This window comes from Colias eurytheme, chromosome 21 (genome assembly GCF_061535395.1).
Source record: "Colias eurytheme isolate Ceu_HAF_F1 chromosome 21, ilColEury1 Martin Lab GWU primary, whole genome shotgun sequence".
Classification (NCBI taxonomy): domain Eukaryota; kingdom Metazoa; phylum Arthropoda; class Insecta; order Lepidoptera; family Pieridae; genus Colias; species Colias eurytheme.
Window position 1 is genome coordinate 10,222,048 of NC_143000.1, and position 13,339 is coordinate 10,235,386.

The following is a 13,339-nucleotide window of genomic DNA, read 5'->3' on the forward strand; positions in this document are numbered from 1 at the left end:
TTTTCACAATTGATTCGAAGGAAAACTTTAAAAGTTAAAACAAACAAGGTAGTGAAGGAACTGCGTATAACTTCGAAGTGTCTATGATTTCTCTTTCGTACACTTTGTAGTGCTCAAATAAAAGATGTCGAAACGAGTAACGCATGGATTGCGACAGCTCGTAACGTCTGACTCACAAGCGTAAGCCCGGTGCGGTGACGTCAATCTGCCCCGGAGTTGGCGGAGGCCATACCGGAGCGTTCGATAACTCAACCTTTTCAAACATCCAAAACAAACTCGAAACTGAAACAACCGAACAGACGATACGGAATTTTCTAGATAGCCTTGTGTGCACTGTGCATGCATCGTTTGAAATTTTTCAGAGACCGTTATGAATTTCTAATGAAAATACTTAACAGTTGCGAAACGTATCAATTAAAAGGACAATAACATAATATACGAGATGTAGAAATCGATAGCCTCGAATCGCACGTCGGAAAGAGACGGAAAGTATGCGAGGAAGAGGAGCGAGTTGTTATAATAATATTGTCGTGTGGCTCGAAGGCCAGTGGCACGGATAGTGAGGGCGCTCAACAAGTGCGGGGGCGGCGGGCCGGGGGGGAACGCATGGCATGCACGGGGATACGGCCGCGAGCACGTGTACCTCCCGCGCCCCCCGCGCCGCTTGCCGCCCCGCCGCTACCGCCTGCAGCGTCATGCCGCCCTGGTACGACGGAAGACCGTATTGCATAGTCTAACAAAGAAGTAACACGTGTCACAGCTGATTCAGCTGCAATTTATACTGAGCTAATCCGCTTTGGCTCATGTTTTATAACCACTGTAATTAATCAAATGGAGATTTAAAATTACCAAATTATCGAATAAAAATAACACGTTCTTCAGTTGTCTAGAATCTAGATGACATGTGAAAATAAGAAACGATTATTTTTATAATGAACCGAAGCCAAGATCGGGTGAAATTTTTAAAAGCGAATCGTCGATACGTTCAGATGAAATTAGAAAACGTAAGGATACGTCAAGTACGAGCTGTATCGATAGCGAGGAAACCTTCGAAGTGTTACATAATAATGTTTGAAGAAAGAGTAATGCGCATATATGCATAGGTACACGTGTGATTTGAAAACATTTTCTGTACAAGTAATAATTTTATCTAAAGAATTTATAACAATATATTATGTAATATGATATTATTATGCAGGTGTAACTGCTTTATCGGTATCCATTTTTGTCTTAATATTCAATTTAAAGTACATTTTAATCAATAATTATTCTTGACATCCTGGGCAGAAATCATTTGCTAATTTTCTGTTTAATAAACACAGAGCAGTAGAACCTATCCTGACATCGCTTAAATATGAATAGTGAATACGCTCATTGAACAGCTTTTACAAAATTTATATCCAATGCGAATATTACAAGAACCCAATAAGAAAAATAGCAATTGGTCTGAACCATTAGCACGACTACCCTCGTCTCGCACACCAGTCCCCACTTGCTTGACACCATTACAATGACACGACGCAACCTGACACCGAGATCATCCGATATCGACACAAAATAGCATAATTAATGCTAGGACGACGCGTGCTAACGTTACGTAACCGACAGATTGCGCAACAAGAAACATCTATCGAGCTATCATCGAATGGTCCTCTCGAGATGGTCTAGATGATGGACAATGATTTTAGATAGAGATGTTCAGCCTGGGAGATATCCAAAAGAAATGGAAGAAACGAAACTGAAGCATAGAGATACCTCAAGCGATTCATTGGAAAACTTTACCTACTGTAGAAGTTTTTGGAATCTTCTTACAAAAGCTTGATTTTTGAATTAATGAAAAAATCGGCCCTATGAAATCAATAACCTATTGTATTAGATATTGTTTATTAAAATGTGATGAAGATCACATGATCTTCAAATTATTTCATAAAACAAAATTGGGGGCATACCAAAATATCCAGATCCAGAATCGAAGAGTATCGCTAAATTAAAAAGTCTGACAGTGAGTCTTGAGACCATTAAGATTAACTGGTTATATCCTAAACATTTAACAGATGCAACATATTATTAACTTGCACAATGAAATGGCGTAATTATTACATTAATTGCAGACAGCGATTAGAAAAGCGTTTGGCTTGCAATGTTCTGGAACAACCTTTGAGATAAATGTTATCACCTCGATCGGAAATCTTATTGCGTATTAATATTTTAACGAATACAAACAAATACACGAGTCTTGAAAAATGATAGCAATTTTATATATTCAAATCGTTTGATCAACTAAAAACACGAACTGCCGAGAATGCGATCAAATCAATTTAGCATAATACAGTCACCGTTGCATTTTAACGTCTTTTTCAAATAAAGATGGGTTTCGAGAAATTCTGAATTACCTATATTCTGATTGGCATCAAGTGGTGTTCCAACCACTCTAGGTTAACCAAAAACGAATGCGAAGTAAAATTAATTATATTCAAATTTATCTTTAGTAACGAATATATTAAAAATACTGTTCAGAACAGAAATGCTAGCCTTTAGTTTTTTTTAGCTGTTTTTACTTTTTATCTATAAATTGGATCAATATACGATTACATATGATAGTCATTTTAATGCCACAAAATCAACAGTTGATAGTCGTGTACATAAGCTTCCAAATAAACAAATTATATAACAAAAATGAAAAAGTTCCCAAACTCTCGTTATTTCGAAGAAATTTGCGCAGTACCTATTCATTTTTACGGTTTCAGCGTTTGAGACTCAACAAAAGGGAACACAGGTAACTAATAACATTATCAAATTACAACAGAAAGTATATAAGGAGCCCAAATAAATCCAGACAATTATAGGTATGATGAAACTGAAGAAGGCCAAAATAAAAGAAAAATGTTTGGTCCAATAATTTCTGACACCTTTGAATTCGTGACAGAAAATATAGAGAGTAATTCAATGGATAAAGAGAAACAATAAAACACGAGGAAAAGATCGAACTGCAAGAGAATCCAACATAACGACGAAAATAAACGTTGGCTACATCTTATAACATGAACGAAATAACAAAGAAAAATTTTGATTGGCTACATGATATCACTGAACTAACAATATTTTTAGAAGACCTACTAAATATAAAAACACAATAAAAGCCTCAGTCGTTTCAGTGATCGTGGAAGAATTAAAAACTAGTTTAAGAAGGTCAATCAACACCGTGTAGGGGGGTTAAATAGGAAGACAATATATTATTAAGAATTGAACCTGGGATAAAATCGTCAACATATTTTACATAATAACAATCTCACATACGTGTGGCACGTATATATTTATATGAAGATAAGCAGCTGATATCAGAAAATTAACGATAAACGCTAAGCGACAAAGGAGAGCAAAGTGAATCGAATCGTTTCAGTCACTGTTGTATAAATGAAAGATTCATTTCAACTTATTTCTTCGCTAAAGTCGCTACAATACCTGCGTCATCAATGTTCGATCTCACAAATTCGGTCAGTAGTATTTTTTATAACCGCCGTGGTAATTATAGATCATCAGATTTTATATTAGCGTCTGATTTCCATAAAGAATTCTCGATAGTTTTTACATATTGGCATCAAACAAAGCGATCTCGCGATTCTGCGGAGAGAGACGAGCGGCGGCGGGCAGGAGAGCTGGGTCCGCAGCTCGGCGCTGCACCGCGGGCCGCGCACGTGTGCGGCGGCGCGCAGGTGCCGCCGACCTCGCGCTATCTCGTCTCGCCTCCGAGGTCGCGATGATAACGCGCGCTATTTTAGAGCACAGCTGACGGGCCGCGATCGTGACCGTCGCGAACGCACCCGCGGGCCCCGGTACGCACCCGAAAGTCGACACACCGCGGATCCGGCGCTACACGCCGGAGCGTTCTCAACGACAGCCGGGCGCGGCCGACGTCGACAAGCAGCGCTCGACGACTGACCCGCAGCGAGCGGCGCGCGGCCGCGAGCTGCCGGTGACGCCGCGCGGGAGGAGCACCCCCCCTCCCCCCCGCCCCGCCCCCGCTGCAGCGCGCTCGCACGCGGCCGAGCGCAACACTCGCACATGCAGCGCTTTACATAACCGCGGCGCTCCCGCCGCCGGAACGAGGTCGCCGAGCACCCGCACTTCCACTGAATGCTAACTGCAGTCGGCGCTGGCCGATGAGCCGGCGGCGCTCGTGTGCCGGTGACGCGGCGGAGTCACTGAACCTCGGCGAATAAGGTGAATGGAACATTGTGTCGAAGCGCGGCTGTTGCGGAGGACGACGCGACCGTGGGCGGCCTGGGCCCCGCGCTGCGCTCCTTATGTGCGAAAAAGCTAACTTTCTAATGAGCCATAGCGACCGTCACCACACGGCGACGGGCGACGCACATTTGCCGACGATACATCATTATTCATTGTTATTCATGAATACCATATTATCTCTGTGAAAATATTGTTGCAAACGGATGGTTAACACCTTATTATGTTATTTTATGAAAAATAATTACTATTTTTACTGACATAATAGAGAGAAGTCAGATATACCAGTTAGATAAACGCTTTGTGTCAAGATGACATTGATAAAATTAAGTAGACCAAGTCATCGAGCCGTCACGGTAGATGCTGAGGGACCGCGAGACAAAACGTTTGCCGCAGATACGAATCCATAATAACAGGTCGGGCCTGCCTACGCGTGGCGAGTTATCGCGGCGCGGCGAGAGACGAACTTTCGTCGATCTCGCTATAAATAGGCGCATACCAATATACGCATTTAACCGTGAACTCTAAAGATTAAAAATTAAGTCGAGCCGGCGGCACGACGCGGCGGAGCGAAGGCGAGCGGAGCCAGGGGGAGAGGTTATCGATGTTTTCGAGATTTCCGTATGAGAGAAGGCATTGTTTCGAGTGCAGGTCGCAGGAACACATAAACACGGCGGGCGTACGCGATAAGGTCGGCGAGGGAGCGCATGCGTGCGGCGGCTGACCTTGGCGCGGTGCAGCGTGCGCCGTGCAGGCGAGCTCCCCGCGCTCATGTGCCCCGCGTACACCGCACCTGCCGGTCGAGCAGGTTGCGCCCGACCTAGCGATATACCTACATTCTATTTCTGGATTCTGCCCATCTCATCAAACTGCCTGCGAGCCTGAAAATCATACTTATTCGATGCTACCTGCCGACCGAGATAACTTGATTGAGATTTATATCACGTAACTTTGGCAGAATTCTATTCTATCTGTGTATCACAGAGCATTAGCGATATCAATTTAAAAGAAAAAGAAAGTAGGCGATACTTAGATACAAAATAATTCAATTACTTGTTGGAAATGGTCCTTCGAGGACCATTTTCCAACGAGTAATTGTGCACTGAGGTAACATTAATGTAATCGGTGACGATTTACTTTTACTGTACGTGTCGATCGCTATCAGCTGGATTTTTCCGGCAGTGTGGAGCAGCTATCGCGGGCGAAACAAAGGGGACCCACAGGATACTGAGATACGGCGCGTATCGTGAAAGCCCCGAGTTTTGTTCGCGCAACCGTTGATAAAAGTGCTTATTACAATATAAAACTTACAAAAAGTATTATATGACAACATTCACGACATGATTAATCGTTAATAATGACGACAATAGAAAATTTTATTATGGTAATGGAGCTCTCCTCATCAACATTTTTCGACATAAAATTTTGCAAAGAATTTGCTAAGATATTTTATAGTAATTTTATTTATGCTATACATTTTCTGCCGATATCAATTTATGTGCCACATACTATAACCTGTTTAAGTTTTCATATGTCTCGAAGATCAGGTACTTAAGTTAAAATGCATACTTCAGAAAGATTCTCCCAGCAATCTCGACGTACTGTGTACAATGTCATACAACGAGTAATATGGAAGTTTACCTTAACTGGCTCAGTTAAACGACTTAATTCCGTGCCTGTGCGAGCGAAGCGGGGCCGGCTCGCTAGTTTCACATTAAATTTGTATTCGAGTGACGCGAAAAATCTGAAACAATATCGTATTGTAATTTAAGCGAGTAACGGGCAGAGCGGGGCGCGGCGCGCGGGCGGCGGGGGAGTACCGTTCCCACCAATTAATGCAAAGCGACGACATGACACAAATCACAATACATTTCCCTCGGAAATCATTTTTTACAATTCTAACAGATATTTTCGAGCGGCGAACTCATCTATTATTTATACACGGCTGCTCGATAAACTTAATCCAGATTCGAATATAATTACAAAACGTGACGCGTTTGCGAAATGAAAATCTAATTTCTTCTATCGCTCTGTATGCTTAATATCGGTACTAAACTTATATCTGGTTTAATCAGAAAACACGCGAGATATCGGTGATTTTATAGAGTCCAATGAAATTATAGTTGAACTGCTGTCAAATGATTCTCCGTCCCGCTCTCAGCGAGCGGGCGAGGCGAGACAGAGAGGCGGTCGCTATCTTTACAATAATGTGGAGAACGCAACAGAATATCTGGGTGTCAGTGAGCCATCTCCATTAGTGTCACGTATGCATTAATGGCGGTAAACAGCATTAAAATGCTGACAACATTTTTGCAACTGTTCTGAGTGGATTCAGAAGCGATCTCGATGGCTAGTTTTAATATATTCTACTCGGTTGCCAACAGTTTCTGTTGCTAAAGGATAGTTTGGATCCGTATTAGGATTATCAATGATTTTTATATCGTTTACAATCTCTGAGTTCATAGTTGGTGGTAATTTCAAACAATAAACATCTGTTTGTACATCTAGGTTTCTTTCAAAAATATGTATCTTTAACTTTCTGAAATTATCATTTCTGAATAGAACCAGTGAATTCAGAAATATTTAATAAATTTTTTGATCAAACTTAACAAAAATATATCACTCAATTTGTTTCTGTACTAAAAATGATAGTATGCAAAGAATTCGTCTCAAGCAAAAAGCGCTAGTTCCAAGAAGGCTACTTTTAATTACTACTCCTTTCAACTCAACCGGTTTCGGATACGTGTAAAATGTATGGAAAATAATTATTCTCACAAGGCCAATAATTTCGAAGAAGACGCCAACATTGTGACACTGTATTTCCCCAATAGATAATAATTACAAATCAAAAACACGAGTAAGTAGGTACCTAACAATTAAGAAAATAACAGGTCTCAACTGTACACAACAAAACATGTAAATAATACAAATAACTAAGCCCCCGCGCGTATTATAATTACTACATCACACAGCACACGTAACTGACGCAACGCTGTCAACAAGACGGCCGCGTCACCAATCACCGAACGAATAAAACGCAATTGTGAAATTGTTTTGAGCTTTACGGCTTAGACGAGCACGTGATCTCTCCCACTTGTGTCCTAGAACACGATCCGCCAAACGCGAGCCGCGTACGAGAACAACGCGTTCCGTACCATGGCCAGAAAGATAGTGATAGCTTATATCTATCTCTATAACATAAGGATCTTTAAACGTTAACTGTTGTTTTGGTAGTCCTTAATTCTATGGTCTAACAATAACCGTAAAATAAAAATAAATCGTAAATCGTCGCAAAAACGTGTCAAGGTTATTCATCATACTATCAACATTATTTCATTACTACTTCGTCCAAACTTCCAACTGCGATTTTGTTTCTAAAGCAAAATCTGCTTAGAGTTGAGAACCTTCTGCCTTTTAAGGAAAATCGTTAATAGAAGAGTAGGAACACCTCTGCCTTTAACTACCTTTTTAACTTATAGGTCCCACAGTTATTGGTTCCTCAAGGATGCGCCAAGGCGTGGTCGTGGGGCCATCACGAGGCCGCACTCACTTTCACTTCTTCGCTGAACCGACCTCGCCATCATTATGCTATTGTTTAAAACACAATCATGTACCGAAATTGAAATAGCCATTTGCTTGAATTGGGATTAGAGTAGGTATCTTATGTCCGTCACGGACGAATTCTACCATACCTGTGGCCCCGTCGTTGATGCGGCTTGACGGAACACAGTGGTGTTTTGGTCGGTAGAAATCCGACATAACCCACGGCCCCTTCCCCGGAGGCCGTGGGTTATGTCTATGAAAGATTTCCCACTTAAAAAAGAAAGGTACTTTATGTCCGTGTTATAACTTAAGTCACCTTTTCCATACCTTTTCGTCGAAAGTGCTTTTCAATTTCCGAACCAGTGGTAAAAATATTGTGTAAAATGAGTCTAGCCTTCACTACGATAGTGACACATATAACCTCGTGGAAGTTTTTGTGGTCAATCATGCGTAGACACAGTAAACATGTAGTTTAATGTCTCATCAATAGGATTTTGCAACGCTCGGCCAATAATAATTAGGTATCAACGGTATTTTCCTTTAATATATTGCAACTACTGTGGTTATCTCTATGTGGTTATTTCAATGATGGATGTTGATATCGCTGATGATCAGATTTCGAAAATAAAATTACATACAAAGAGTCATTATTTGTGTAAAGACCACAAAGTTCTCTTCTTGTGGATATCTTTACAAACAGAGCTACATGCAAAACAATTGCAATGTATCATGTCGAACAACTTTGAAAACGTCGAAATTCAATCATTCATATGTTTCCATCATTGGCCTGTAGGTTAATTGCAAATAACCTATGACCATGAAGTATTTTTCGGAATTATCAAACACCTCTTAGGCTCTAACACACAACATTTAACTTCTATTTTACAATGTACCAGAGAAAGGTGAAGGTTGTTTAGGTTGATTCCCAAAATATATATCCCAAAGCAAACATAGGAATAAACAGAACGTGACGTTTTTATAATACACGTGCATTTGGACGACAAGAATGCACTCTGATTGCCAAACGAAAGAAACAAAAATATTTCACATACCGCCATAGGAACAAAATTGCTCTTTATAACAAGGAGGATTAGACTGGTTTTAGGGTGACACTCACTAACCTAACTATTTCATCACGCTTAATCGTCTTACATTATATAATGATTGCAAGTAAAAGACTCATTTTCATAAGCTCTACATTTCATATTATTACTATACATTGTCGTACCTCGGTTTTACATATAACATGATATAACTTCGCCGTGCACCTATCATAGAAACAAAACACCATTGCGAAGCATTACTTCAATTCAAATCAAACATTTTATACCAAGTATCATCATTATTTTATTCGATAGCATCAACAAATTTTCATCATTACAGGGATCATACTAGCTGGTATGACAAATAGATGCTGTTCAATTCTCCGACCTACCCGATATGCACACAAAACTTCATATCAATCGTTCAAGCCGTTTGTTAGGAGTTTAACTACCAACACCGCGACACGAGAACTTTATATATTAGAAGAAGATTATCCGCAATTGGGATGAACGGGATTCAGAACGTTCGAGAACAAACTCCGAGTTACAAACCCTGACTAAACATTTGGTCTATGAATCACGACCACGAGCGACGATCGCGACACTCACTTTTCCTTATTTACACAATTGTTTAATTTACTAGTCACTTGTGTGTGTATGATAGATTAAAATATAAACTTATTGATGCAAACTTGTGTTTTATTTACAACCACCTCAAAACTTTTCGATGTAAGAATAGATTTCCTGGAATTTATGAATGAAATAAGTATAATAGTTCAATTATTGTAATCGAAATATTGTACATATTATATGTGTCAGCTCAGTTATCCGTTAAGAAATTTTTCGGTTTCTTCAAAAGATAGCAATACCATTTCTATATGACCTTTTGGCAGAGAGAATTTTTAAATATATATTTATTGATAAATCCTATTTTTCACTACCTACCAAATAAGACATAAGCATCGCCTTATCTCAATTACAACACGAGGCAAAACTTGTCCAAACGTAACACAATATCGTCAACATTAATCTTGTTGTAGTCGTAAAAATTCCGCGCCTTAAATATAATTCATTATTACGCAATCGATATAACAATGTGATGCTTCGGTTTTTGCGAATCTTGCTCAACGTGTTACCATCGACATACCATATAATAGTCCCCTATTTTGTTACTTTCAACAATTCAACTTTAGATTTTAAGAGCCCTAGTGCCCAAAGGGTGCCAACTGTCAGCACTCTTTGAATCTTGAGCTGATTTTTGAAATCAATGTTAAGTGTATGTATGATCGCTTTAAGCATAGTAATTAGTAACTCAATGACCTATCCACGAATTTTTAACCGTCGGAAATTTATATAGAGGCTATAGAGCTGATATAAAATAATTACCCGTCTCCGTATAAGTATAAATATTTGGTGATTGGTCAGCAAACCATGAGTATTTTGGTTTGTCCAATCCCATCACGATTTGAAAAGCTGCAAATCAGGTAAAATATACCTTATCGGAAACAGAGTCGCGGGCACATTGTAACTTGTACCTTAAAGCGCTAGTTTCGCTATCTAAAGCAGGTTCGATAGCTCATCGAAATGGCATGCAACAAGTAGCAACGAGCGCTGTCACTGGACGAGCTCGAGCGGTGCAGCGCTGTGCGTTACATATATCCTGGCACACGTAATATCCGCCCCTTGTTTATAAATTGTCACATTTTATGTCGTCTGATAGATAAAGCTTACTAGTGCAAGTGGGTATGACTCGCCGTGTATTGCATGCATCTCTACATGTAATAATTTCATGCCTTCTGGCTACATTTAATATATTGAGCCTGATAATTATTTAAAATTTACAACAGACATTAACAAACCGGAAAATTTGAAGAGAAAAAAGCTCTACATCATAAATAAGACGACTAAGAAAGAGATATTCAATAAGATTCTCCTTCACACGTTATTCGTATCGTTTAAATGTCAATAACAGACTTAAAATCCTTAAAAGTAGGCTCATAAAACTTTTCTAAATTTTGTAATATTTCCCCTTCATAAGTTGAATAGATGAACATATTAAGATATGACGAAACGTATTTTAGAAGCGTTCGCGATGGCTTCTTTTGATAAGTTTATCTCTAGAAGCAGCACGCAGTTACGCTTATGTGCTACCTAAAATACAGCCTCTCACACTTCACTGTCTGGTGCACAAACTATCTATTTATACATAAGTTTTAATGAAAAATTTGATTTTGCATGTACAAAGTGTAACTCCCACGATTAAAATAAGTAGCGAAGTCGAGGATGGAAAGCTAGTATCTCTATTAACATATAAAAATCAATCTCTACCTACATATATCATTTTACTAAGCATTGAACAACAACACAGAAAATAGTTATATTTCTTTATCACGGCTCGACAATAGTATTTACTAGTACCTCCTATTATTAAGATGGATATTTAGACCAATATTCCTTCTTAATGTTTTGTGAATAACAAAAAAGTTAACAGCTATAACGTCTATAGCTTTGACAGACACGAGGCAGGTTTTAAGGGCTGTACCAATATCTTGTTTGTGAATAAGTTTGAACTTTAAGGTTAAGGAAACCCTAATAGGAATCTCTTTTGTTTTCCTTCGCAATCATTGAGGAAAAATATACGAAAGTTTCACAGATCTTATTAATAAATAAAAAATACTCGAATAACATCAATTACAATACCTATACATTGTTTTGTGTAAAAGTATACTGAAGTGTGTATTACACCAGGGTTGGTGGAAACTTTCTGAATCGGTTTAGTAGTTTTTAAGTTTTCCCATTTCAAACAACAATCAAATCTTTCCTAATATTATTATTTTTTAATTTAAATGTAGGTGTATTACTTTAACTATATTATTCACATAAATCTTCACATCCTTTAGCATACTGTACTATCTACTGACCTTTAGTTATATTTGGTCACGTACGAATATTTGCAAAAATATTTCAAGTCGCAACCACTTCTCGAGCCATAATGCCCATGTAGAGATTATTTACTTCATTATGTTCGCGTTTCATTAGCTTTATAAAAGTTAGTGCTTGTGCAATATTATAAATGAAAAAATATATTTGCACTGCCAGTATGTCTTTAATAATTCTACTCAAAAACATTTGGACCGATATCAGAAATTCTTTCCCAAGAGAGAGATTTGATCCGAAACTATGTAGATATAACTTGATATAACCAGATTAAATAGGACAACACAAAGGAAGAAGGGTTTTTGGATACAAAGACAGGTTAGTTTTGGCTAGAACATAATGTAAAAGGGATGGAAATTTATAATAGGAACTGCCCTCACAAAATTAAACGTAAAGCCTAATTTTTATCGCGGGTGAAACGGCGAGGCACATCTATAGATCTATATAATAACATTCCGGTGTGATATAATTATATTTACGTTACATATAACCGAGTGGCAGTCGAGCAAGCTCATCACAATCTAAGCCGTATCAAGTTAACTTGTTTGTAAACTTTCCGAGCGACGCATCGCGGCGTACTACACCCAATAGTAATGACTAATCGCACGCCGCCAGCACCACGTAGCGAGACGTCACCGGCCGCTACTGTTCGTTTCATTGTTACACTATAACTATCGACGATCATTCTTTGCGGGATGATTCCACTGGATTTTGGAACCGCGTGATGGTCTTACGCAACCCTGGCTCGTGTTAGGTTCGAGGTAAACTTTGTGTTTGGAGTGCATCTCGATGCCCCGCTCCCCGCGCCCCTCGCCGGCCGCACGATCAGCTGACTGCGGCGGCCCCGCCACGTCCACAGCGCGGGGCCGCGCGGCGCGCGGGCGGCCGGCGCGGGCTACACGTGTACGAGCGTCGCCGGGGCCGGGGAACAGGCCGCGCGGCTGGTGGGCCGCACGGGCGGGCGGGCTCCACTTACCGGCGTGGAGGCGCCGCTCCTGCAGCTCGATGAACCGCGCCGCCTCCAGGAGGGTGTCGAGGAGGCTCATGTCTACGCGGCGGCGGCGCAGCGAGCGCGGCCGATGTCACGCCGCGACTGGCGGCGGCGCGGCGCGCTCACGTGGCCGCGGCGCGCGGGCCAATGGCGGGGCGCGCCGCGTCACGTGGCCGCGCGCCGGCCCAATGCGCGCGATCGATGCGCGCCGCGCTGCACCGCTGCAGCGCGCTTGTTTACCGCCGGCCCATTCACGCGCCCCGCGCCCCGCGCCCCACGCGCCGCGCCCCGCACCGCCCCGCGTCCCCGTCCCGCGCCCCGCCCGACTTTCACTTTGTTACGTTGCGAATCAAAACTTCGCCGTGCCGTTTGCGGCTAACACATTTGAGCAACGTGCGATGCTTGCGAGTTCTCATCTCTACCATTTAAATGTAAAGTGCGATTGAACTTATTGTGTGATGTATGTGTGATATGGCACGTCGGTGTGATCGGTCGACGAGTTGTCGTAGTTTTCATGTGTAGTCGAAATCATTGTGTCAATAAAAAAATAAACTATTATTCGATAAACAGGTAGAGCTAAATG

General features: G+C 40.8%; 2 protein-coding genes across 8 annotated transcripts in view; one reads left to right on the forward strand and one right to left on the reverse strand.

The window, feature by feature from the left end:
* Positions 1-12,877, reverse strand: part of LOC149899394 (uncharacterized) — a 30,312-nt gene extending 17,435 nt beyond the window's left edge. The window contains exon 1 of one of the 6 annotated variants that reach the window (XM_090114110.1): positions 12,742-12,877. In XM_090114110.1, the coding sequence (XP_089970236.1) occupies positions 12,742-12,811 (70 nt within the window). In that variant the 5' untranslated portion in view covers positions 12,812-12,877. Of the gene's footprint in view, positions 1-430; positions 637-3,589; positions 3,764-3,821; positions 3,977-12,741 lie in introns of those variants that run through there. The other 5 variants (XM_090114106.1, XM_090114104.1, XM_090114105.1 and 2 more) reach the window with 5 other exon arrangements.
* Positions 12,878-13,061: 184 nt separating this feature from the next.
* LOC149899395 (uncharacterized) overlaps positions 13,062-13,339 on the forward strand; it is a 57,312-nt gene continuing 57,034 nt past the window's right edge. For both annotated transcript variants that reach the window (XR_016458000.1, XR_016458001.1), the window contains exon 1: positions 13,062-13,326. The gene's annotated coding sequence lies outside the window, so the exon portion shown is untranslated. The remainder of the gene's footprint in view (positions 13,327-13,339) is intronic.